The sequence below is a fragment of the Pseudonaja textilis genome, chromosome 2, assembly GCF_049901715.1.
Source record: "Pseudonaja textilis isolate UNSWEBS1 chromosome 2, rPseTex1.2, whole genome shotgun sequence".
Lineage (NCBI taxonomy): Eukaryota > Metazoa > Chordata > Lepidosauria > Squamata > Elapidae > Pseudonaja > Pseudonaja textilis.
The window spans coordinates 1,773,922-1,798,294 of NC_141991.1; the positions used below are offsets into that span (position 1 = coordinate 1,773,922).

At 42.0% G+C, this 24,373-nt stretch overlaps 4 protein-coding genes across 10 annotated transcripts in view; all 4 read right to left on the reverse strand.

The window, feature by feature from the left end:
- LOC113451933 (uncharacterized) overlaps window positions 1–24,373 on the reverse strand; it is a 159,129-nt gene that overhangs the window by 50,968 nt on the left and 83,788 nt on the right. The window lies entirely within an intron of this gene.
- Window positions 1–24,373, reverse strand: part of LOC113453097 (uncharacterized) — a 154,519-nt gene that overhangs the window by 46,384 nt on the left and 83,762 nt on the right. Inside the window, exon 1 of one of the 3 annotated variants that reach the window (XM_087928227.1) lies at window positions 16,626–16,713. The exons of the other annotated variants lie outside the window; for them this stretch is intronic. The gene's annotated coding sequence lies outside the window, so the exon portion shown is untranslated. Of the gene's footprint in view, window positions 1–16,625; window positions 16,714–24,373 lie in introns of those variants that run through there. 3 annotated transcript variants of the gene reach the window in all.
- LOC148126528 (uncharacterized) overlaps window positions 1–24,373 on the reverse strand; it is a 149,451-nt gene that overhangs the window by 30,915 nt on the left and 94,163 nt on the right. The window contains exon 1 of one of the 5 annotated variants that reach the window (XM_087927890.1): window positions 16,626–16,716. The exons of the other annotated variants lie outside the window; for them this stretch is intronic. The gene's annotated coding sequence lies outside the window, so the exon portion shown is untranslated. Of the gene's footprint in view, window positions 1–16,625; window positions 16,717–24,373 lie in introns of those variants that run through there. 5 annotated transcript variants of the gene reach the window in all.
- The window catches only part of LOC113455020 (uncharacterized), a 60,020-nt gene continuing 41,735 nt past the window's right edge, over window positions 6,089–24,373 (reverse strand). The window contains exons 2-3 of the mRNA XM_087928488.1: window positions 21,886–23,189; window positions 6,089–8,650 (exon numbers count right to left, since the gene is read on the reverse strand). Of these exons, the coding sequence (XP_087784614.1) occupies window positions 7,388–8,650; window positions 21,886–22,575 (1,953 nt within the window). The 5' untranslated portion in view covers window positions 22,576–23,189 and the 3' untranslated portion in view covers window positions 6,089–7,387. The remainder of the gene's footprint in view (window positions 8,651–21,885; window positions 23,190–24,373) is intronic.

Genomic DNA, 24,373 nt, shown 5'->3' on the forward strand with positions numbered 1-24,373 from the left:
AGGCGAGTGGGCGCCGTGAGATGTATGCCTTTCCAAACTTCGCCCCTTCCCCATCACCCCGCTTGCTTCCACCGTGAACTCACCAGTTCGGCTCGCTTACCTCCATCCCATTTCCCCTCCTTCAGAGGCCCCTTACTCACTGTCCCCACTTCTTCAACAACCGCCTCTTCGTCCCAATGTACACAGAGAACACGCACACATCTCACGGTGCCAGAGGGATTCCCCCATGCGCTGTCTTCTCACAGAAAATCCCAGCAGGATGAAATGTGGGGAAGGTTTAACTGAACTTTTCTGCCTCCCTTGGCAGCTGAGCTACTCGGAAGGCAGCCGCTCCAGCCTGTCCCTTTAAGGTACTTTGATACTGCTCACTGTCTGGCCCTGTGCAAAGGCAGCCAAGTGGGGCTGCCACCATCAAAGGAAAAGGGTTTGATTCTCCCGGTCCTAGTCATTCCGCACGTGGGAACCATAAAGGGACAGGCTGCATCAGCTGTCTTCCAAGCCGCAGCTGACACCTTTCCGAGCCACTCCACTGCGAAGGGAGGCAGAAAAGTTCAGCCAAGTCCTCTCCTCCTTTTCAGCTTCAGACACACAGAGCAAACACGCACACATCTCATGGCACTGGGATCTTCTGTGAGTCGAGGTATGGGGGAGTCTCTCCAGCACCGTGAGATGTGTGTGTGTTTGTTGTGTGTATGTTTGGACGAAGAGGCGGTTGTTGGGGAAGAAGCGGGGACAGTGAGCAAGGGGCCTCTGAAGGAGGAGAAATGGGATGGAGGTAAGTGAGCTGAGCCAGTAAGTCCATGTTGGAAGCAAGCAAGGGGGTGGAAAGTTTAGAATGTCAGGAGCTGGACGCACGGACTGAACAACGCGGCTTGTTTTGTAGGAACTGGAGCTTAGCAGGATCTTGTTTTAGAAAGCAGGTTGCGCCCTTTTCCCTGAAGCAAACTTTTCTTTGAAGCCTGGATGGCCAAGAGCTGTGCCATTTCTCCAGTAGGCCTTTGTATTCCTTGCCACTGCCATCTTTTGCTAGTCCAAACTAAGAAACTCGCGTTTACTTCATGGACCTCGCTCTGTTCCCTTTTCATCCTCCCCACCCCCCGCATTAAATTTCTCATCCTTCCTCAGGCTCTAGGCCCAATTTAGCGAGATGAAGCTGATGCGCTGGGTGGGGAGGGAAGAGCTGGGTTTTTTTTTTGCTTGGGATTGGATCTTGGCTGCTGCATTGGAGGTTTCATTAAAAGTCCTTTATAAAAAGTGTGGCCGTGGAGCAGCGAGGGGAGAGAGGGAGAAGGCAGTGGCTGCTAGCAGAGGAGAGTGCTTTTGGGATGAGGGGAGCCAGGAAGAGAAAAGGGTACTTTCAGGAGCACGCGAGTGAGTGAACCTGGCCTGCTGGGGGGCCTCTTTATTCCCCCTCACTCCCAAGGCAGCTGGATAGCCCCTGCCTTCTTGTGTGAGAAGCTACCGAAGGGCCTTCTCGCCGTGAGCACTGCCCTTGTTCAAGATTCCCCGCCTCCCTCTGGCAGCCCTCGTCTGAGCACGGCTTCCAACCAACTTCGGTGATGCCACCACCATCTGCACCCAAAATCTTTCTTGAAAGTTTCTTGAAAGTCACCCCAAAGTAGTAAGCAAAGTAGGCTTCTAATCTTACATTCTCGTTAGGAGTAGTCCCCAATTTATAGCCACAACTGAGCCAAAATTTCCATTGCGAAGCAAGATTTCAGTGAAGTTTGTTCCGTTTTGTGATTTTCCTTACCACTGTTAAATGATGTTCAGTAGTAGTAAATATTGTATCTTGTTGAGGCCAGGAGGCGAGGCCAGGTGCAGTGAGTGATATTGAGTTGGCCACACCCAGCCATACTCACCTCGTCAGTCATTAGGGCAGAAAACCGGTTGTTTAAAATGTTGTAGCCCACCAAGGAGACCCTACAACGTTACAGATTAAGTGGTTGCCTCGCCTCTTCTGAAAAGCCTCCAGTGATGGAGCACCACAACTACTGAAGCCAAGCTGTTCTGCTGGTTAATTGTCCTCACCATTAGGAAATTTCTCAGTGCTTCCACAGTATAATGAGGCAAAGGACCAGTCAAGTACTGCTAATAAAATGCTCTTCATCAATTGATCATCAGCAAGTATGAGTACATCTATAATAACTGAAGTTGTAGGAGTTTCCTGGTCTCCGGCATTGAATTGAAATATTTGAAGACTATTGGGAATATATTTATTACTATTTTTTGGAATGACGTTGGATTTAGAACACCTAAGGAATAGCTTTTTCAGCATTAAAACAAAGAGTAAGGGCTCTATCTACTGACTAGAAGAGTGTACACAAAAAGGAAGTGACTGATGCACTATTTATAAAAACACAATAAGGACTCTTGTGATATCCAGCAACAATTTGTGAGGACATTAACCAGTTTGAATATTGGAAAAGTGAAAAAAGGAGGAGAAATATTCTTGGTGAACTTGGGAATTGTGCTTTTATCGAGGTACTGTTTTGAAATGAAAGCTTAGTGTCCTGACAGGTTTGGGGGCTGTGGTGGATTACAAATTTTAACTCATAAAAGGATCTTTAAAAGGGATTATAATAATTAACAGTGTGGACAGACCTACATGGATTATAAATTTGATCATTGGAGGAAGAAGAAATTGAGGAAGCACCTACCTTTAAGGGACCTATGAGTAACAAATAGACCTGATAGAGCTATCAACTTTGTAGACCAAAAGATATACTGTTTGTTAAACGAGGGGGATTGGAAATTTGTGAGTGTGGGTATATCTTTACTGATATAATACCAGAGAGTTGAAGGAGGTACACCAGGGGATGTGGGAAATAGTTACTAGTTATGTAAAAATAATTATTTTGTTTCCCATTTTTGATAAACCCCCTTTGTGTATTAGAGATGACAAGTACATTGAACATATTGAAGATAGGAAAGAAAGCCTCATCTACACCCTCATCAGCAACATCAGCAGCAGCATCAAGCCCATCCAATCAAAAATCGATAGCATGCTAGGCCTAGAGAAGTCAAGTTCCATTCAGAGTATGCAAGCGATGCTACTATTGATCCAAGAAGCCATGACCAAAAGCCAGGAAGCTATGTCCAAGAACCATGACAAGATCAAAAATGAAATGGGGGAGATGAAGGGGTATAAATGTAAGTTGGATGAAAAGATAGGGAACTTCCATCAACAGATAGCGAAGAATGAACAAAAAATACAGAAAATAGAAATAAGGGCTGAGCAAACAGACTAGATGTACCCAATTCCTATAACCATTCTTTGTGTGTTTTAACCTCCAGCCCCCTAATCATCTTTGTTGATGTTCTCTGCACTCTTTCCAGAGTCAATATCTTTTGATATTGTGGTGCCAAGGATGCAGTATTCCAAGTTGCCCTTACACTTTGTAAAGCAGTAGTATAACTTCACCGGTTCTTAATGTTATCTATTAATACAGCTTAGGATTGTATTGGGTATTTTGGCTGCTGTCACTCACTGTTGGATCACATTTAAGTGATTGTCCACTAGGACTCCAGGATCCCTTTCATAGTTACTGGCATTAAGCCAGGTTTCACCTGGTTTATACCTATGCAGTTGGTTTGTCTTGTCTAAGTAAAGTAAAACTTTACTTTTATCTATATAATATCATATTGTTAGATAAGGACCACTGTTCAAGTCTGTCAAGTCTTTTTTTTTTTGGATCTTGAGCTTGTCTTCTGGGATGTTGGCAATTCCTGCCAGTTTAGTGTCATTTGCAAACTTGATGAGTTCCCCTTCTATTCCCTCGTCTAGATAGTTTATGAAGACTTTGGTCAGTGCTGGGTCTAAAATTCAATCTTGAGAGTAGTGCTCCACTGCTTACTTTCCTCCATGTGGGTGTAGTTCCATTGAGGAATACATGTTGAGTACAATTTGTCAGCCGCTTAGGAATCCATCTTGTGGTGCTGCTGTCTATCCCACATTTTTCTAGCTTTCCCAAAAGTAGGTTGTGATCTACTTTATCAAATGCTTTACTGAAATCTAAGTATACTACAGTATGACCACAGCATTTCGCTGGTCCACTAATTTAGTCATTTTGTCAAAGAATGAAATAAGGTTTGTTTGGCAGGATCTGTTCTTGTTCAACCCATGTTGGCTACTGGTTATTATTTTGCTTGCTTCTAGGTGTTCACAGACTTGTTTTCCAAGAAGTTACCAGTTATTAACGTCAGGTAGATTTGTCTGTAAATTACGGGATTTTTTTTACCTGTTTTGAAGATGGGAACATCCTCAGCTCTTTTCCAGTCCTCAGCTATAGATAATCCTGAACTGTCAGGGTAATGATGATTAAATAGCTGACTGCACCAGTGGTGGTATTCTACCAGTTTGGCCCGGTTCTGCTGCGCTGGTAGCAGCGATGAGCAGCGGAGACCGAACTGGTTCTCTCTGCGGCTCTCCTGTTGAGCCCACCCGATCTGGCTCCCATACTCACCTTTATCCTCTGACTTTGAAGCGCAGCTGCTTTGCGTGGCACAGAAGAGTGCCGTGCAGCAGCTGCTGAAGTGACCGGGATCGTGCAGGCTTGCAGGAGGCAAGTTACGCCTCTGTGCCTGCGCAAAGTGCATGTTTGGCGCATATGTGCATGCAGTGTGTGTGGACGTGCACAAAGTGCACCCACCAAGGCACGCCTACTGAACCGGTGGTAAAAATATTTGAATCCCACCACTGCCCTGCACCCCAGTAGTTTAAAGTCTTGTTGTAAGTAAACACTGACAAGAAGCTGAATTGGGCCTAAGTGGGCACAGGAGGAAGAATCAGAGAGGAATTTCTGGTCCAGTGGGTCAAGATGGTTTATATTCCCTGACCATATCTCACAGAGCGCATAGTTGCCATGCTGACCTTGTAATTTCCAAATTGGGATTATCAAAAATATTCCATTAATCCTTAAGAGCTGCAAGAAATTTATACAGTACATCATCTTTCTACAAACTAGTGCCTTTCAAGTCTTTTATCCAAAATATTTGGGAATAATAAATCTAACTCCTGTGGAGATTGGTACGCTGCGCAGAGTGATTTTTCCCTGTAGTGAGATTTAGGCTCTGGAAGGATGCAGATAGACAGAATCTCTCCTACCTAGATGTGGTTTGGAAGCAAGGAGAGTGGATGTTTTCAGTTATTCTTCCATGTTTCATTATTCTATTGATAGGATGAAGCTGGAAATCATTTGGCAGCTGTGCACAAAAACAAGAACTTCATAAATATTTAAGCCACAACACCTCTCTAATCTTGAGAAGCTGTTCCTGCTACTCCAGCCCCAAATTCAAGGCTGCAGCTTTCAAAATCCAGTATTTTTCTATGGGCACAATGAGAATATATCTGCTGCGAACTCCGCATTGGCAACAGGAAAGTCATCTGGCTAGTAAACACTCAGCCTCGAGGATTCAGTTGTCCCAACACCACCCCGCAAGGCATACATACACACACATACTATTTTAAATTGTAGAAATTTTGCACATTTAAATTCTAAATCACTTGGAATTATATACGATTATAATTTATTATTATATACATTCTTCGTTTTTCCCATCTCCTTCTACTTATGACTATATGAATGTAACTTTGTTGCTTGTATACTTATGATTTTTTGTCTGTTTCCTAGTATGATTGATTGCTTATTTGTACCCTATGACAACAATTGTTATACCTATGATTCCTGACAAATGTATCTTTTCTTTGTATGAACACTAAGAGCATATGCATCCAAACAAATTCCTTGTGTATCCAGTCACACTTGGCCAATAAAGAATTCTATTCTAAATTATGACTCTGGACAAGAGCCTCTTGGTTTCTCCTGATCCTGGTTGTTGGGTGTCCTTGAAAGGGATCACATGATTGTGACATCCTGAAAAAGATTATAACCTGGCTTTTTGAATGGTGTTGGTGAAATAAACAATCTTGGAATTCTTTGGAGTCTTCTAATCCCAGCAAAATCAGGATAATCCTGCATATTTAAAAGAAACAGTTTTGAAAAAAAAAAAAATAAGGAGCCCTGGGAGAGAAGAGGAAACGCCTCCCTTGTGTTGGAAGAGAGCTTTGTATCACCTTGTCCCAATGTTTATACAAATACTGACATTTTATTTTTATTTCTCCAAAGCTATTCATGATTCTTAAACAATGCTGTTTTAGAAATTAAACATTATCTATTATACAATTTCCCCCCACCCCAGGTCTCCCCACCAAGGCAGGAGACCCACAAAAGCATCAGGCCCTTCGTCCTCCTCTCACCCCCAGGCATCAAAGGCTAACAAGGAGGCAAGGAAAGGAGATCACAGCAGGAGCTGCGAATAAAGCTGGAGATCCTGTGCTCAAAACCACAATCCCTTTTCTCTTCAACTCAATATTCCTTCAGCTCTTCTCCATGAAGGCCACCAGGACAACAGCCTTTACATCTGAAATTTTACCCTGGTTTTGTCACTGCCCCAAACTCCTCCAATATATTTGCTACTCATACGGTGTCTTCTACTTGGGTACTTCGTTCTTGACACAATCTGATCAGACGTGCTTGGTTAGCTGAATTCCTGGGACTGTTAAGAAGAGATGAACTTTGAAATCGCCTATCTCTTCTCTCGCTTTCTCATTATATGAGGAACCACAATCTCTAACTATAGTCTGAGTGCTCCTATTACAAAGAGATGCTGGCTGGAGAATTCTGGGGTTGAAAATCATGGGGCAGGCAAGAAAGAAAAACACTGGGACTCTGTACGTGGCATTTCTATAATCTACCATGATAAAAATGCAAAGAACACTCCAAAAATATTTTACATAATTTCACAATTTCTGCAAAAATAAATATCCAGCAACTGCTGCTGCCGATGGCCAAATAGCCATTATCAAACTAATATGTTGCAATTTCTTCTTTTCTCCTTCCCATCTAATATCATTACATAAAAGTAAGGGTTCCACTTGCACAAATGTGCTAGTCGTTTCCGGCTGAAGGGGGAGGTGCTCATCTCGTTAAGAGCCAGCGCTGTCCAAAGACGTCTCCGTGGTCATGTGGCCGGCATGACTAAACACAGAAGGCGTACAGAACGCTGTTACCTTCCTACCAAAAAGTGGTGCCTATTTTTCTCCTTGCATTTTTACATGCTTTCGAACTGCTAGGTTGGCAGAAGCTGGGACAAGTAATGGGAGCTTACTCCGTTACATGGTGCTAGGGATTCGAACCGCTGAACTGCCGACCTTTCTGATCGACAATCTCAGCTTCTTAGCCTCTGTGCCACCGCGTCCCGTCATTACATATTTGTTTAAAAAAAATCAGGCAAATTCTTTGGAGTCAAATTAAATAGTCAGCTGGACTTACAATGGGACTATGAAATGAAATTCAAGCCTTCTCTACAGTCATCACTTAGGGCCTCAGGTGGATTTTCTTGTGTGTAATAAAGCAGAATGTTTCCTGAAGGACAATCCACACTTGGGGAACTTAAATGGTTTCTCCCCTGTGTGTATAAGCATATGATTTCCAAGGTTAACCCTGCTACTGAGATCTTTGCCACAGTCTGGACACTCATATGGTTTCTCTCCTGTGTGAGTCCTCTGGTGTCTCACCAGGCTGGAATTGTGACTGAAACTTCTCCCACAGTCTGCACATTCAAAAGGTCTCTCTCCTGTGTGAATCCTCTGGTGGCTAATAAGGTTGGAATTGGTACTGAATCTTTTCTCACAATCAGGACATTCAAAGGGTTTCTCTCCCGTGTGAGTTCCCTGGTGTATCACCAGGCTGGAATTCTGACTGAAACTTTTCCCACAAACAGGACATTCAAAGGGTTTCTCTCCTGTGTGAGTCCTCTGGTGTCTGACCAGGCTGGAATTATCACTGAAACATTTCTCACAATCTGGACATTCAAAGGGTTTCTCTCCTGTGTGAATCTTCTGGTGGTTAATAAGGTGCGAATTCTTACTGAAACTGTTTCCACAATCAGGACATTCAAAGGGTTTCTCACCTGTGTGAGTCCTCTGGTGTATCACCAGGCTGGAATTGGTACTGAAACTTTTCCCACAATCAGGACATTCAAAGGGTTTCTCACCTGTGTGAGATCTCTGATGTATCACCAGGCTGGAACTGTGACTGAAACTTTTCTCACAATGAGGACATTCAAATGGTTTCTCTCCTGTGTGAGTCCTCTGGTGCATCACCAGGCTGGAATTAGTACTGAAAGTTTTCTCACAATCAGGACATTCAAACGGTTTCACTCCTGTGTGAGTGCTCTGGTGTTTCACCAGGCTGGAATTGTGACTGAAACTTTTCCCACAAAGAGGACATTCAAAGGGTTTCTCTCCAGTATGAATCCTCTGGTGATTAATAAGGTGGGAATTCTGACTGAAACGTTTCCCACAATCAGGACATTCAAAGGGTTTCTCGCCTGTGTGAGTTCTCTGATGTATCACCAGGCTGGAATTGTGACTGAAACTCCTCCCACAATCATGACATTTAAAGGGTTTATCTCCTGTATGAAGCCTGTGGTGGCTAATAAGTTGGGAATTCTGACAGAAACGTTTCCCACAATCAGGACATTCAAAGGGTTTCTCGCCTGTGTGAATTCTCTGGTGTATCACCAGGCTGGAATTCTTACTGAAACTTTTCCCACAAACAGGACATTCAAAGGGTTTCTCTCCTGTGTGAGTCCTCTGGTGTATCACCAGGCTGGAATTGGTACTGAAACTTTTCCCACAATCAGGACATTCAAAGGGTTTCTCTCCTGTGTGAATCATCTGGTGGCTAATATGGTTGGAATTGGTACTGAATCTTTCCTCACAAACAAGACATTCAAATGGTTTCTCTCCTGTGTGAGTTCTCAGGTGTACGACAAGCTGGAATTGTTCTGATCAAAGGTTTGCCACATTCAGAGTATATGTAAGGTTTTTCTTCAGTCTGGATCCTCTCAGGCATAATCAGCTGTGATTTGCAACTTGTATCTTTCCCACAACAGGCATGTCTATGGAGCTCTTCCATGACTAATACTCCTGAAGAGGAAAAAATATGGATGATCCTTTGTTTAGTTGTGCTTTGATTCAAGCCGGTTTCTTCCTCCCAGAGTGAGGCCTGTAACACTGTCTGCTCTGGGTGGCTTTCCAGTTGACCTTTTTCTCCCCAGTAACTTCAAGATATTTCTCTCTTTTGCTGAATGGAAAAATAATCTCCCTTGACTTTTCATGTAATATATGCTTGAATTTCACACACTACTTTTCCCAGCTAGAAATCTCTTCTTGATTTTCTCTAGTTTCTCTCTCACCTACTGAGGAGGGTGAAGAATTGTGTAGCTCTCTGAAGGAAATGGAAACTAGTTTGATTTCTGGACTACCTTGGTTTGCTTTTCAGTGTCGCTTGTTATCGTCAGTTGTCCAGAGTTTCTTCTTGACATCCTCTTTGTCTATAAGATTCAAATAAAAGGGCATCTTTAATTGGGCATAAAATGGTTGCAGAAGATGAGAAAAAAAGAAAATGTTTACATTACAATGACAAAGCAAACATACCGCAATGCTCCAATAAGCTCTTACATTAATTCATTTGACACATGGAAGGCTACCCAGATCCAAGTTTGAATATCCATTCAATGAAGCAATTCATTTGTTGACTGGGTCAATCACAAATTCTTAGAAGAGCAAAGGGTTGTTTTCAAATACAGGGAAGTGAAAAAGAAAGAACTCCCTCTTTGATATCTTTGGTTTTACTTATCAGGACATAAAAATATCATCACAATAGAAAAGAGTCATAGAATTTGAAAGGATCTTGGAGATCTTCTTAACCAAACCCTGCTCAACCAGGAGACCCCAAAATGGGCTTCTACTGGCTCACACCAGTTGCCGGTAGTTAAGATTATGCACAGTTCGGCAAATTGGCAAATGCCACCCCTAGATGGCCCCACCCTCTCTGTCTCGCCCTTCCCAGTTGCTCCTTATCTTACCCTGCCTGCCTTGTCCGGTGGCTAGAGTAAGTCCTGTGCCCCAGCTGCTCTCTGGCTCCTTCGCTCACTCCACACTGTCCATGCGCCCCAGCTGATCTCCGTGCCTCCCCTTCTTGCCTGCTTTCACCATGGCCTGCCATGCGGCCCATGTGGCCCGCTCACAGCTGCCTGCAAAGATAAGGCACTTGGCTGTAGGGCCGCCCTGGGGTGCATAGAATTTTTCGAATGCTATTGACTGCCCTGCTCCCTCTCAGCAGTTTTCAAGTCTGCCAGAGCTCTGACTTCCTTGCTCCCGGAAGACACGACCTCTCCACAGTTGACCAAGGAGGGCACCGACAAGGTAAGAGGTTTACAAGTGAGTGGGATTCTGGAACTATTTGTCAGGAAGCCAGGAAGTTATGTCAAAGAACCATGACGAGATCAAAAATGAAATGGGGGAGATGAAGGGGTATAAATATAAGATGGATGAAAAGATAGGGAACTTCCATCAAAAGATAGCAAAGAATGAACAAAAAATACAGAAAATAGAAATAAGGGCTGAGCAGACAGACCAAAAATGGAAGAAACGGACCAAGAAACAGAGCATTAGAAGAGACAGTAATCTTTCTCAAGGTGGAAAAGGTGGCCTATTATCTGAGATTTCAGAATATTGTGGAAGAGAAAGAGGAAGACCACGCTGACATGATGACAGAGCTGCTAGCTGGAGTATTACAGAAAAATAAAGATGATGTACAAAGAGAAATAGATGAAATATTTAGAATTCACATGAATTATGGAAGATGGCATAAATTACCAAAAGAAGTGCACTTGAGGTTTACCAAAAAGATGCTGAGAGACGAAATGTATAAAAGAACTAGAGATGAGCCCATGAAGTATAAAGGGAGATAAATTGTGACCTTAAAACAGATACCCAGGAGAGTTAGAGAGCAGAGGAGACAGTACCAATTCTTGACAGCACAACTGATCAAATAAAACATGACCGTCAGATGATTGAAGGAATTCTGGTTACCCGGCAAGATAAAATATTCAGGATGGATACCCTCTAAAAAGCACACAAAATCTTTGAACATCACTTTACTGCAAATGAAGAACAAGAAGCAGAGAGGAGATAGAAAGCAAAAGTCAAGATGAAATCCAAATAGAAGAAAAAGTCTTAGATCAAGAAGAAAGAGTGAGGGTGGAAAATGAGCAGGCAGAAGGAGAAGGTACAAGAACAAAAGGACAGAGAGCAATAAAAACAATTAGAAGAGTAAGACCTATATATAAATGAAAAGATGAAAGAGGAAGTAAAGATGCTATCTGTTAATATAAACGGACTGAACTCCCCCATAAAAAGGAAAAAAACCTTCACAAAACTACAAAGATTAAAATTGGATATAAATTGTCTTCAAGAAGTGCATATCAAAAAACAACATAGCAACCTACTGGAATACCCCAAAATTGGGAAATTGTACTCATCACTAACACACCAAAAGAGGGTGGCACTATATATTAGAGAATCGTTAAAAACCAAATAAATATATGCAGATGGAGAATAATAATGGTGGAAGTATTGATAAACCAGAAATAAATCCTTCTGACTGCAATATGCATGCCAAACAATAAGCAGGAAGAGTTCTATAAAAGACTTCATTAAAAGATAACTGACACGGAATATGAAAATATATGTATAATAGGGGACTTCAACGCAATCGTGGACACTAAATAAAATATAGAAGCAGTAAAAGAATTAAAAAAATAAGAACATTTCCAAAAACCGTTTTTGAAATGACACAAGAAATAGGCTTACAGGATATATGGAGAGAGGTAAACCCAAAAACAAATCAATATACATTCTACTTGAATGGACACCAATCATAGTCGAGAATAGACATGGTGTAGATGATGCCAGAAATGAGAACTAATGTCCAAGGGATAGACATAAAAACGAACATATGGGCAGACCACAACCCCATAAAAGTTACATGGAAGGGACAAAAGAAGAAACCAAGATGGACAATGAATCAAATTAATTTAAAAGACAAGGAATTTATACAAATGATAGAAAAATAAATTATTTTTTTCTTTAAAGAAAATCGAAAAGAAAAAACATCACTGCAAAATATCTGGGATATGGCAAAAGCATACATTCAAGGGTTAGCAATAACATACATAGCAAGAAGAAATAAGAAAAAGAAAACAACAGCAAAATGTACTACAAGAAGAGCTTTAAAGACTAGAGATAAAACCGCAGAATGACTCGCAAAAAAATCAATGTAATAAAACATAAACTGAATCTAATAGTGCAAGATGAAATGGCACAAAAAATTAAAATGGCAAAACAACACTTTTTTGAACACCCAAATAAGCCAGGTAGATGGCTAGCGTACAAGTTGAAAAAAGAGAAAGAGAAGAAAATGATACACCAACTGATAAATGAAAAGGGGATCCTCCATCACCCGAATGAAAATGAAGAGAAAATAACTCAGAAATTTTTTAGGAAATTCTGCAAGTCAAGAAAAAATGTCAGAAGATACAATAATACAATATTTGGAAAAGGCTGGTCTACCTCAAATACCAGACACAGTGAAAACAATGTTAAATGAAAGAACAACAATGGAAATAACGGAAGCAATTAAATGACAAAAGAACAATAAAACACCTGGACCAGACAGGTTTCTGGCAGAATTGTATAAAAGCCTATAAGAGGCACTAGGACTGTCAATGCTGGAGTTCTACAACTAAGCGCTATCAAAGGCCAAGCTCCCCAAAAGTTGGACAGAAGCATACATTACGTTAATACCAAAGGAAGACACAGATCCTCAACTGATAAAAAATTACAGACCAATATCATTATTAAATGTAGATTATAAAATGCATGCCTCTATATTTCAGAAAGATTAAAAAGAGTCTTAAACAAATTTATACATCCTGACCAGAATGGTTTCCTACCTAAAAGACAATTGAAAAATAACATGAGGGACCCAAATTAATAAAGAAAATAGAAGAATTTGGTGTGGTGGCAGCACTTAAAATAAACAAGGAAAAAATCAAGATATTAACAAAGAATCTTACAAATAAACAGAAAAACGAACTGACAGAAAAGATGGGCATGTAGACAACTAAAAAAGTTAAGTACCTGGGAATCTGGCTAACAGCAAGATGCACATCCATTAAAGAAAACAACTACACTAAATTAATACATCAAATAAAGATATATTTTGAAAAACTGAAAAGTTTACACCTGTCGCTGGTAGGAAGGATAGTCACAATAAAAAAATGAATATCTTACCAAAATTGCTATTTCTAGTCCAAGTAATCCCAATAAAACTAGGAAAAAACTTTTTTGAGGACTTAAATAAATTGATTTCAAAGTTCGTCTGGCAAGGAAAGAAACCAAGAATCAAATTGAAAATGCTACAAGACACTAAAAATGGGAGGGAGGGGGAAATTACTAGACTGGGAGCTGTATTACCTCACGTAGTGCTCACGTAGATGAAGGAGTGGATAAATTTGAAGAACAAAAGAAGATTGACATTAGAAGGGCATGATTTATAATTGAGGTGGCATGCATTTGTATGGTACGGGAAAAGTAAACTATACAGATACTTCCAAAGGCACTATATCAGGAATGTTCTGTTGTCAGTATGGGAAAAAATTAAACAAAATCACTATATGAAAATACCAATCTGGCTATCCACAATGGAAGCATTAATAAAGCCCAATGCTTTAGAACTGGATAAAATGGTAAGGTACAAAGATATTCTAAACGAACAAGGGGGCCTAAAATCAAAACATGAACTAAAAAATCAGGGAATTGACCTGTCCTGATAACCACATATTCAAATACAAATGAGAAATAAGAAAGATACAGAAACATATGGATTTTATAAAGAACACCAAGAATTGGATCAGATATTGTTAGGGATGGATGATAAATTAATAAAGAAAAGTTATAATTTCTTATTGAATGTTAAAATGGAAGAATACGTAAAAGAAACGTGATAGCATGGGCCAAAAATGTTGGATATAGCATAGTACTAGACTATTGGCAAAAACTGTGAGAAAGAAATTACAAATTGATGATGTCATATAAAAAAAACCTGTACAAAATATTCTATAGATGGCATTTGCCACCAGCAAGAATGGCAAAAATGTTCCAAAACATATCGCCAGAGTGCTGGAAATGCAAATAGATACTGGGATCCTATTACCATATGTGGTGGACCTGTCCAATGGCAAAAATATATTGGTTAAACATAAAAAGGTGGATAGAAGAAATGTATAATAAAAATCAAACCAATTAAAAATCAAATAAAAAAATCAAATAAATCAAATAAAAAACCCCAAGGTATTCTAGAGTCAAAAGTGAGGCCATCTGTCCAACAGCTAAACCTACACTGACATAGGATTATGCAACAGGAGAATGATCGCAAAACACATCAGCAAATCTACAACAGAATAGCTGGTAAAGAAAAAAAACCAAGGTGTTCCAATGGCAGTCAAAGTCCAAGCCAGTAGTGGGATTCAAATTTTTCTACTACCGGTTCTGTGGGCGTAACTTGGTGGGCAAGGCAGGGAAAGATCCGGTCAGAGGTGGTATTTGCCGGTTCTCCAGTCAGAGGTGGTATTTGCCGGTTCTCCAGTCAGAGGTGGTATTTGAGGGTTCTCCGAACTACTCAAAATTTCTGCTACCGGTTCTCCAGAACTGGTCAGAACCTGCTGAATACCATCTCTGGTCCAAAACCTCAACACGATTGGCAGGATCTCAAGAGAGTTGTGCATAAAAAAACACCCACAAACCTGGATGAACTGAAACAATGCTGTAAAGAAAAGTGAGCCAAAATTCCTCCACAATGCTGCAAGAGACTCATAAAGTCACACAGAAAAGAATTACTTCTAGTTGTTGCTGCTAAAGATGGTTCTACAAATTATTGAATCATATATTTTTCACACACGACTTCTCCGTTTTGGCTTTCTTTTTATAAAATAAATGATGATCTGATTTAATATGCCATGTATTGTTGTTCATCTGTGATTGTATTTTTCCGACTTTTAAGAACTTTAAGGACCAATTGATTTTTTTTTACTATGTCCTGATTTGTAAGTTCAAAGAAGTCAAGGAGAGTCTAGTTTCTTTTTCACATGACTGTTTACCTGCAAACCTGGGGAGAGATTATACATTTGGAGATATACATGAGATGATAATCGATGTCAATGAATGTCTTTCAAGCCTGAAAAATATCCCAAAATGGTTACAGTCAAACCTCCTGCTCTTAATCAGGAATTTGATCAATTTGATGATTGCTCATATGTTGAGATGGTTCAGGCCTCAACAGGTTTCTGAGGCCATGGAAACTTTCACAGGAAACCACTAGCCCAGGGGCCTGCAACCTTAAACTCTCAAAGAGCCATTGGGACCCGTTTCCCACAGAAAAACAAAACACCAGGAGGCACAAAACCTGGGTGGGCATGGCCAACTCCATATCACTCGCTCCACCCAGTCACAAGACCCCCTAGCCATGCCTACCCAGCCACAAAAACCTTCTCTATGTCTCTCTCTCCCCCTCACTCTGTATCTCTCTGACCCTCTCTCTCTTTCCCACCCGTCTCTCTCCTCCCCCTTCTCTCTTTCTCTCTCTCTCTCTTTTGATACTTTCTCAAGCCAGGCGAGGGAGGGGAGGGCGAGGGACGGGGCCAGCCGGTGATGGGATAAGGAGTCACAGCAGAGGGCCCAAAGAGATGCATGCAGCTCCAGAGCCACGGGTTGCCGACACCCGCACTAACCTGTGGGTTACTCATGTAACCAAAACCACAGAAGGCATGCTTGATTATTTTTGTAATTTTTATAATTTCTACATTTGGTCGTGTGCCAGCTGCCTCTTACTGCATGTAATGAAGCAAAAGCAAAGAAATGTATCAATATCCTGTGCTCCCAGTAAGGGCAGAAAATGTCTATCACAACCCCTTTGGTGACATCCCAGTTGAAGTAGTCCTCACTTACTGACTGTAATTGGGACAGGCATCTGTGTCACCTAGCTTTTAATGTGTATATATATTTTTGTCTCTAAGTTGCCCACGGTTGTGTCATGATAAGGTTGGCAGCCAATAAATTTTATAAAGAAATACAACTGATCAATCAAAACATTCAATAGCTATTGTTTAAAGTGTTGGGCTAAGTAGTTGAACCTGATGAATAAACGGAAGCGGGGACCAAAAGGAAAACACGGTTCTTGTAAGCTAGAGATGAAAGTAAAACAAGCCAGAAAAGACCCAGAAGAGGCACATCAATCCGATCTTGTTGGCCGGAAAACATCAGGTCCGCTACAGAATTATTGAGTTGGGGGGACCTTGGAGGTCTTCTAGTCCATCCCCTGTTCAGGCAGGAGACCCAATTCCATTCCGAACAAACGGCTGTCCAATCTCCTCCGAAGACCCTCCAGTGACGGAGCCCCCACAACCTCTGGAGGGGAGCCATTCCCAAAGGATCCACCGTCGCTTGAAAGAGGCTTTTTAGATCTTCCCCCCAGCAGAGAATCGCAGCCACCAGTTTCACAGCCTGCAGCCCCAGCGGGCTCCGATCTGGGGAGGGAAGGAACCTGCAGCTGACACGCTTCAGCCCAGTTGCTTCTCTGCTTCCCGGCCGTGGAAGGAACCGAACAGCCCGACTTGCTCCCGGATTCCTCTCCCACCTGATGCCCCCAACTCACCCGCCAGCTGCTGCTTCGATCCGTGGTAGAGCACAGAAGCCGCTCTGCGCACCACCTTCCTCCCACGAACGGTCCGGAAGAGGAAGTTTCTCTGCACTTCTCATCTCCTCCCATCCTTTCTAGCAATAAAGTACTCAATGGTTTAAAATTTTCTTTCTTTTTTTTTTTTTAAGCTCAAACACGGATGGCCCTAAACTGTGGTTGGCTTTCTAGGCATCACTGCCATCTAGCGACAGGAAGTGGAAAAACATGCTTTTCCCGGCTCCCCCAAAGCCTTTGGAAGATGTTTTCACTGATTACATGGGCAGCAGGTCGTTTTCGAGTCCTAGCAACCGACCTTTGCAACTGATTGAAAAGAAGGATTCCGTTTATTGATGAGCAGAACCAACAACAGCATGAAGTTCTGGGAAAGCTGACAAAATGGCTGAATGTGTAGATGGGTCTTTATAGATTTCTGTGACTTTGAAGTATGAACTGTTCTCCGGATTGTGCAATGAAAGGGGCTTTTGTGTCTTTTGCTTTTTCAGTGGTGGTGAGTTAATCCTATCATGTCCTAAAAGGTCACCCTCCTGTCCTTAAAATTTGGGTGGGAGAATGCACATTTTAATCCCATCAACTGGAGCTGAAGGTGTTTTGTTTGTGAATAGGCTGGCCTGGATTTCCTAATGGTCACAAAACATCCGTCTCTAAAGACTTCAGGCATCTGCTGGAAGCTGTGGGGCTGCTTTCTGCCTTTGTTAAGGTTTTTTTCTCTCCATTTCCCCTTTGGGGAAGTATAATATTCTGCCTTTTAATATTCCCCAAAATATTTCATTATCTGGGGGGATGGGGAATGTTTGTGATTACTACTTACAGTACACTCACACCTTTTGATTTAACTTTAGAGCAAGGGGAGGTGTTAATTGATGAAATGATCTCAAGCACCTCAGCAAGATTTAAAGGACCAGGTTTTTAAGAAGAAACTGGACAGTCTCTTGTCTGAAATGGAATAGGGTCTCCTGCATTGATCAGGGGTGTTGGAGTAGAAGACCTCTAAAGTCCCTTCCAACTCTCATAGTTTATGTAAATACAGGTAGTCCTTACAACTTGCAACCACAGTTGAGCCCAAAATTTCACTGTTGCTAAGGGAGACATCTGTTTCTGTGACAGTTAAGTGAATCATTGCTGTTGTTAGTCACACAATTGTTCAGTGAATTGGGCTTCCCTGTTAACTTTCCTGGTCACAAAAGAGAATCACATGACTCTGGGACACTGCAACTGTCATAAATATGGGTGTTTTGGAAAGCATCTGAATTCTGATCATGTCACCATGGGGATGCTGCAATGGTTGTGTGTAAAACAATCGTCACTTTTTTCAGTGCTGTTGAGTGGTTACTAAATGAATTGTTCTAAGTCGAGGACTATCTGTAAGAAAAAAGGCAAGAAATACTGTGTACAACCACACTGATTAACATAGTCCTCTCTTAATGACAGCCATTGGGGGATCCGCAATCTATTCCTAACTGATGTGGTCATTAAATGTCCTCACTTAACCATGCCACCTTACAATATCTGTTCTGTGGTCATTATGTGAATCATCATGTTCTGTTTAGTGCAGCGTAGTGTCATGCCCCTGTCGGAGTCTGAATCTGAGAAGGAAGCCAAACAGCTGACAGGGAATGGGAGTGTGGCCCCATTGGCTGTGGAGGAAACTGGGGAAGGGCAAAGTCCGACTGGGCAGAGCAGGGAAAACGTAGAACAAGGGAGAGGGAATTCAGAGGGCCCACTCCCTCTTCATCCTGGGGCACGCAGGAAGGAACGGAGAAGAGACTAATGTAGGTTGTGCGGCTTACGGGGGAGAAAAGGGCCCTGATTCCCTTTATTAGCTGCAGCTGGGAACACAGTGTATAAAAAAAGGCAAGCTGCATGCAGCAGGGAGCAAACGTTATCTTGTATTGTCGTGGCTTATCTGTGTTCTTGGCATTTTCCCAACTGTGTGAGTTTTGCCATGCTTTCTAGTCTCCAATTCTTGCTCCTGCCCTGCCAAACTAATTACTTCAGTTTGGCTTGTTTGGACTGAAGTTACAGTTTGTGTGTACCTTGTTTTGGACTGAATTTTCGGCAGTCAAAGGCTGTTCCTGGGAGAGTTTTTCTCCAGCCGAAAGGTAACCTGGACATTGGGGGCAAAGTTGGAGCTAATAAAGGGACTCCTGTTGCTTATCTGACTGTGTTGCCTTTGTGCCATGCCTCGGGTCATCACATGTACCATGACCGTGACTTGCAACTTCTTGTCAATTTTGTTTGTTGGAAGCCAATTGTGAAGGTTCCAAATGGTGATTCCATGTGGGACAGCACAATTATCGTAATTGCAAGCCAGTGCCAACCCCAAATAACTGTGATGGCCACAACGTTGAGGAACACTTGTAAGTCTACTTTTTCAGCACCAATGTAAATGATAATCGAGGACTGTCTGTAAGACTGAACATCCCAAAGGGTGTTCATTTAAGAAGCTCCGAAGTATAAGACAAACCTAACTTTTGGGGAGGAAAACAAAAAAAAACCCTGCCTCTGCCTCCCAGCAATTTGCCCCCTTGCAGCAAACAGCTTAGTCAGCTTCAGCACAGCCTGATTAGCACAAGCAATTGTGCTAATTGTGCTGATTGTTGGATCGGCCTGTTTCAGGCTGCAGGGATTGCCATAGCCAATTGCTGCCCGAGCACGCCCCATTTTCGGCCTCTGCATCCCGTTTTCAGCCTCCGCACGCCCCGTTTTTAGTCTCCGTGTGCCCGATTTTGGCCCATTCTAGGCAGTGGGGATCAGAATGGGCAGAAATAGGCAATGGCAATACCTGCAGCCTGAAACAGCTGATCGTCGTAAGGCCCATCCAACTGACGATCAGCTGCTTGTGCTGTCAGGCTGTGCTGGAGCTAATTAGGCTGTTTGCTGTTTACTGCAAGGAGGCAAATTGCTGGGAAGCAGAGGCCAAAGGGTGGGACTAGTGGGTGGGCGGGGCTTCAGCCACATTCACTGTATAAGATGCACAGACATTTTCACACACTTTTGGGGGTGGAAAAAGTGTATCTCACATTCTGAAAAATACAGTATTTAAAAAAATCCTAGGTTAAACACAGTTATGTCAGGATAATAAATGGATGGTGCATCACTAGGAAATCCTGTGTTTCTTTGCTAGGTGTGGAAGTTAAAAAAAATCACAGGAGGAAGCAGTGGCATTATCAGTTCCATATTGTTTCCAAGAAAAGAAATGTCCATAAAGACAACCCCACTATGAAGGAGGACCGGTTTTAAAGCATGTAGTACCACCAATGGAATAAAATCTGACTCTTAGATTGGCTTTCTTAAATTTTGCTTGATATCTTTATGTGACCTTATACAAATATCCTGAGGCTTTGCAAGGGTTTCTAACTCCTAACCATAAGAAGACTAGACATGATAAACATATGCACTAACATGTGACACCAAGGAAAGTGAGAAAGGAAAAATGATGGAAGATACATTTACTATTTTAAAGTTTAGAAATTTTGCACATGTTTAAATTCCAAGTAATTTGGAGCTAGAGACTGAGGCCAAAAGAGCCCCTTAGTTCCTCCAGATGCCGGTCCTGATCTGTTCCTGATCACTGAGTGTCCTCACGTGCAATGAGACCTACTAAACAAGATTGTAACCTGTAATTTTGAACGGTGGTGGCCAAATCAACAATCTTGGAATTCTTTGGTGTCTTCCGATCCCAGCAAAATCAAGATTATTCGTCTGCATAGCTAAAATGTCACTTTTGCTGCTACAAATAATGTTCCTCTCTTTAGTTAAAATGGATTTTGAAAAAAAAAACATTAAGGAGCCCTGGGAGAGAAGTGGAAGAACAGAAAATGTCTCCCACGTGTTTGGGAAGAGAGCTCTGCATTACCGTGTCCCAACATTTATAGAAATGCCAACACTTTCCTTTGTCTTTCTCAAAAAGCCATTGATGCTTCTTACCCAATTCTGTTTTAGAAATGAAGCACTATCTACGGTGCAATTTTTTTCTCACATCTCTCTACCAAGAGGGGGAGGGGACCACTAAAGTATCAGTCCCTTATGGATGCTCTCACCCCCACAGCCAGCTGTCAAAGGCTAACAAGGAGGCCCTCAAAACAAAGGAGATCACAGCAGGCGTTCTGAATAAACCAGGAGATCCTGTGCCCAAAACTACAATCCTTTTTCTCCTCAGCTCTTCTCCATGAAGGTCACCTGCAAGGCAGAACAGCTTTTACATCTGAAATTTTACCCTGGTTTTGTCATTGCCACAAACTCGCCCAATATATCTGCTACTCATATGGTATCTTCCACTTGCGTGCCTCATTCTTGACACAATCTGAACAGACATGCACCGAATTGCTGGAACTGTTAAGAAAAGATGAACTTTGAAACCCTCTACTTCTCTTCTCCTCTCGCTTTCTGTGAGGAACCACAATCTCTAACTATAGTCCGAGTGCGCCTATCCTTCCCCATGAGATGCTGGCTGGAGAATTCTGAGAGAGAGGCAGGGAGAAAAAGGCTGGCACTCTGTATGTGGTATTTCTATCATCTACCATGATAGAAATGCAAAGAACATTCCCCCAAAATTTTTTCACATAATTCCCAATTTCTGCAAAAATGAATATCCAGCAACTTCTGCTGCTGATAGCCAGATAGTTATTATCAAACTAATGTGTTCCATTGTTTTTCTTTCTTCCTTCCCATCTAATACCATGACATATTTGCCTACAAAGAATAAGGCAAATTCTTTGCAAACAAAGTCATCAAGTTCTCAACTGGACTTACAATACGAAGTTAGAAATGAAATTCAAGCCTTCTCTACACTCATCACTTTGGGCCTCGTGTGGATTTTCTTGTGTGCGATAAGATTGGAAGGTTTCCTGAAGTATTGATCACACTCAGGGCACTTGAATGCTTTCTCCCTTGTGCGTATAAGCATATGATTCAGAAGGCTACTCCTAATACTGAAATCTTTCCCACAGTCTGGACACTCGTATAATTTATCTCCTGTGTGGGTCCTCTTGTGTGTCACCAGGCTGGAATTATCACAGAAACAATTTCCACAATTAGGACATTCAAACGATTTCTCCTTGGTGTGAGTCCATGTTGCCAGGGTCGCTAAAGCATTTACTGCATTGGGAGCACTTGTAGGTCTTCTCTCCTGGTTGAGTCGTCTGGTGCACCACGAGCTGTGATCTCTGAGAGAAACTTTTCCACAATCAGGACATTCAAAGAGTTTCTCTCCTATGTGAGTCCTCTGGTGTTGAACCAGGGTGGAATTCTGACTGAAAATTTTCCCACAGTCAGAACATTTAAAGGGTTTCTCTTCTGTGTGAGTCCTCTGGTGTTTCACCAGGTTGGAATTGTCACTGAAACTTTTACCACAATGGGAACATTCAAAGGGTTTTTCTCCTGTGTGAATCCTCTGGTGTTGAACAAGGGTGGAATTCTGATTGAAACTTTTACCACAATCAGGACATTCAAAGGGTTTTTCTCCTGTGTGAATCCTCTGGTGTCTCATGAGGTGGGAATTCTGTCTGAAACTTTTCCCACAAACAGGACATTCAAATGGTTTCTCTCCTGTGTGAATCCTCTGGTGGCCAATAAGGCTGGAATTCTGACTGAAACTTTTCCCACAAACAGGACATTCAAAGGGTTTCTCTCCTGTGTGAATCCTCTGGTGTTTCACCAGGCTGGAATTGTCACTGAAACCTTTACCACAAACAGGACATTCAAAGGGTTTCTCTCCTGTGTGAATCCTCTGGTGTTGAGCCAAGCTGGAATTGTTACTAAAACCTTTCCCACAATCAGGACATTCAAAGGGTTTCTCTCCTGTGTGAATCCTCTGGTGTTTAGTCATGCTGGAATTGTTACTAAAACTTTTCCCACAATCAGGACATTCAAACAGTTTCTCCTCCCTGTGAGTCCACGTTGCCATGCTTGCTTAAGCATTTACCACATTGGGAGCACTTGTATGGTTCTCTCCTATGTGGGTCCTTTCATGAAACAAAATGGAGTTGTTCTGATCAAAGGTTTTGCCACAATCAGTGTATATGTAAGGCTTTTCTCCAGTCTGGATCCTCTCATTCATAACCATCTGTGATTCACATATTGTTACCTTGGCATGTCTATGGATCTCTTCCACAACTCATATTCTTGAGGTCAAAAATATAGATGATCCCTTTAGTGATGCTTTGATTTACTGGTGATTTTCTTGCTCCCAGAGTGAGGCCTGCAACACCGTCTGCTCTACATGGCTTTCCACTTGACCTTTTCCTCCCCACTAACTTTTTCATTTCCCTCTTTTGTTGAATGGAAAAATAATCTCCATTCACTTTTCATGTAACATATGCTTGAATTCTACTTTTCCCAGCTAGAAATCTCTTCTTGATTTTCTCTAGTTTCTCTCTTACTTGCTGAGGAAGGTGAAGAATTGTGTGGCTCTTTGAAGGAAATGGAAATTAGTTTGATTTCTGGACTGACTTGCTTTGCTATTCAGTGTTGCTTGTTCTCCTCAGTTGTCCAGAGTGCTCTTATTGCCATCCTCTTTGTCTATAAGATTCAAATAAAAGTGTGGTAATTCATCATATTCATCATATTCTGTAAAGTCCTTCGTACAGCTTTGCATAGATCTGGGGGTTTTACAAACGCTCCTCATGGGGGCAGTAGTGCCTTTATGATGGGTGATTTGGTCCTGTTTTGACCTGCAAAGCTTAGATGGACCAGGTATATCGGTGAAAGTTCACAGTACCCAGCCGAGCCATTCCCGTGGGACTTTCTGTGCTTAGATATTCTCATGGGACTTTCCGCAGTATATTATCACCCTGCTGAGGCCTCGTTGAGGTAATGCTGAGGTCATTGTTTTGATTTTGTACTTGCATTTTCTTAAATAAATACTGCTACCCGAGTTCTCTCGGGGCTGGCATTTGCTCAGACGGTTCCCTGCGTCTCATTTCAAGTGCCAGACCACCACAAGTGGTGACCCCGACGTGATAGTTTGAAAGGCTATACGTTCCGACGTGATAGCTTTGAAAGGCTATACGTTTCCTGCATCCTATACTCATCGTCGCGGACGTCGACTGGGCCCTCATCTTCTTCGCTGGACGGAGATAGATTCTTTTCGTGAGTATGGGGGGAGATCTCTCGAAGGCTCAGACAAGGCACATCAGGGAATTGAGAGAGATCACTTGGAATAGGTTTAAGTTTGGAGTTCATAGTAGAGGACATGAAGTAGGAAAGAAAGAAATTGAGGACTTATTACAGTATGTTTGGAAACATATTCAGTCATATCCAGAGGGAGGTAGTATTAAAGTAGAGTCCTGGAAAAAAATAGGGATATTTTTGCACGAGGAACCTCGTGCCCCTTCTTCAATTTTGTTAACCTGGAGGGTGGTTATGGATGCGTTAGCTACTCATGAGCAACCGCTCCTAGCACCCCCCGAAGAAGGTTTGCCGCCTTACCATGCGGTACGTTTATTGCCGCCGACAGCACCTCCAGATAAATCCAGAGGACTGTCAGGCACTAAAAATACTTTGTCAGAAGATAAGAGTTTGCCTTTAAGAGTTCAAGTAGATGCAGTTACTGCAGCTATTCAAGAAGCAACTAATAGAGGGGAATTATCAGGAGATGATTTGGTAGAATTTGGAGTGGAGATTCAACTTAATCCAGTAGAAATTGGTGTGGATGCTGCTTTAAATCAACAGAGAGATGGAATGCCTGAGGAGGGGTTCGTTCT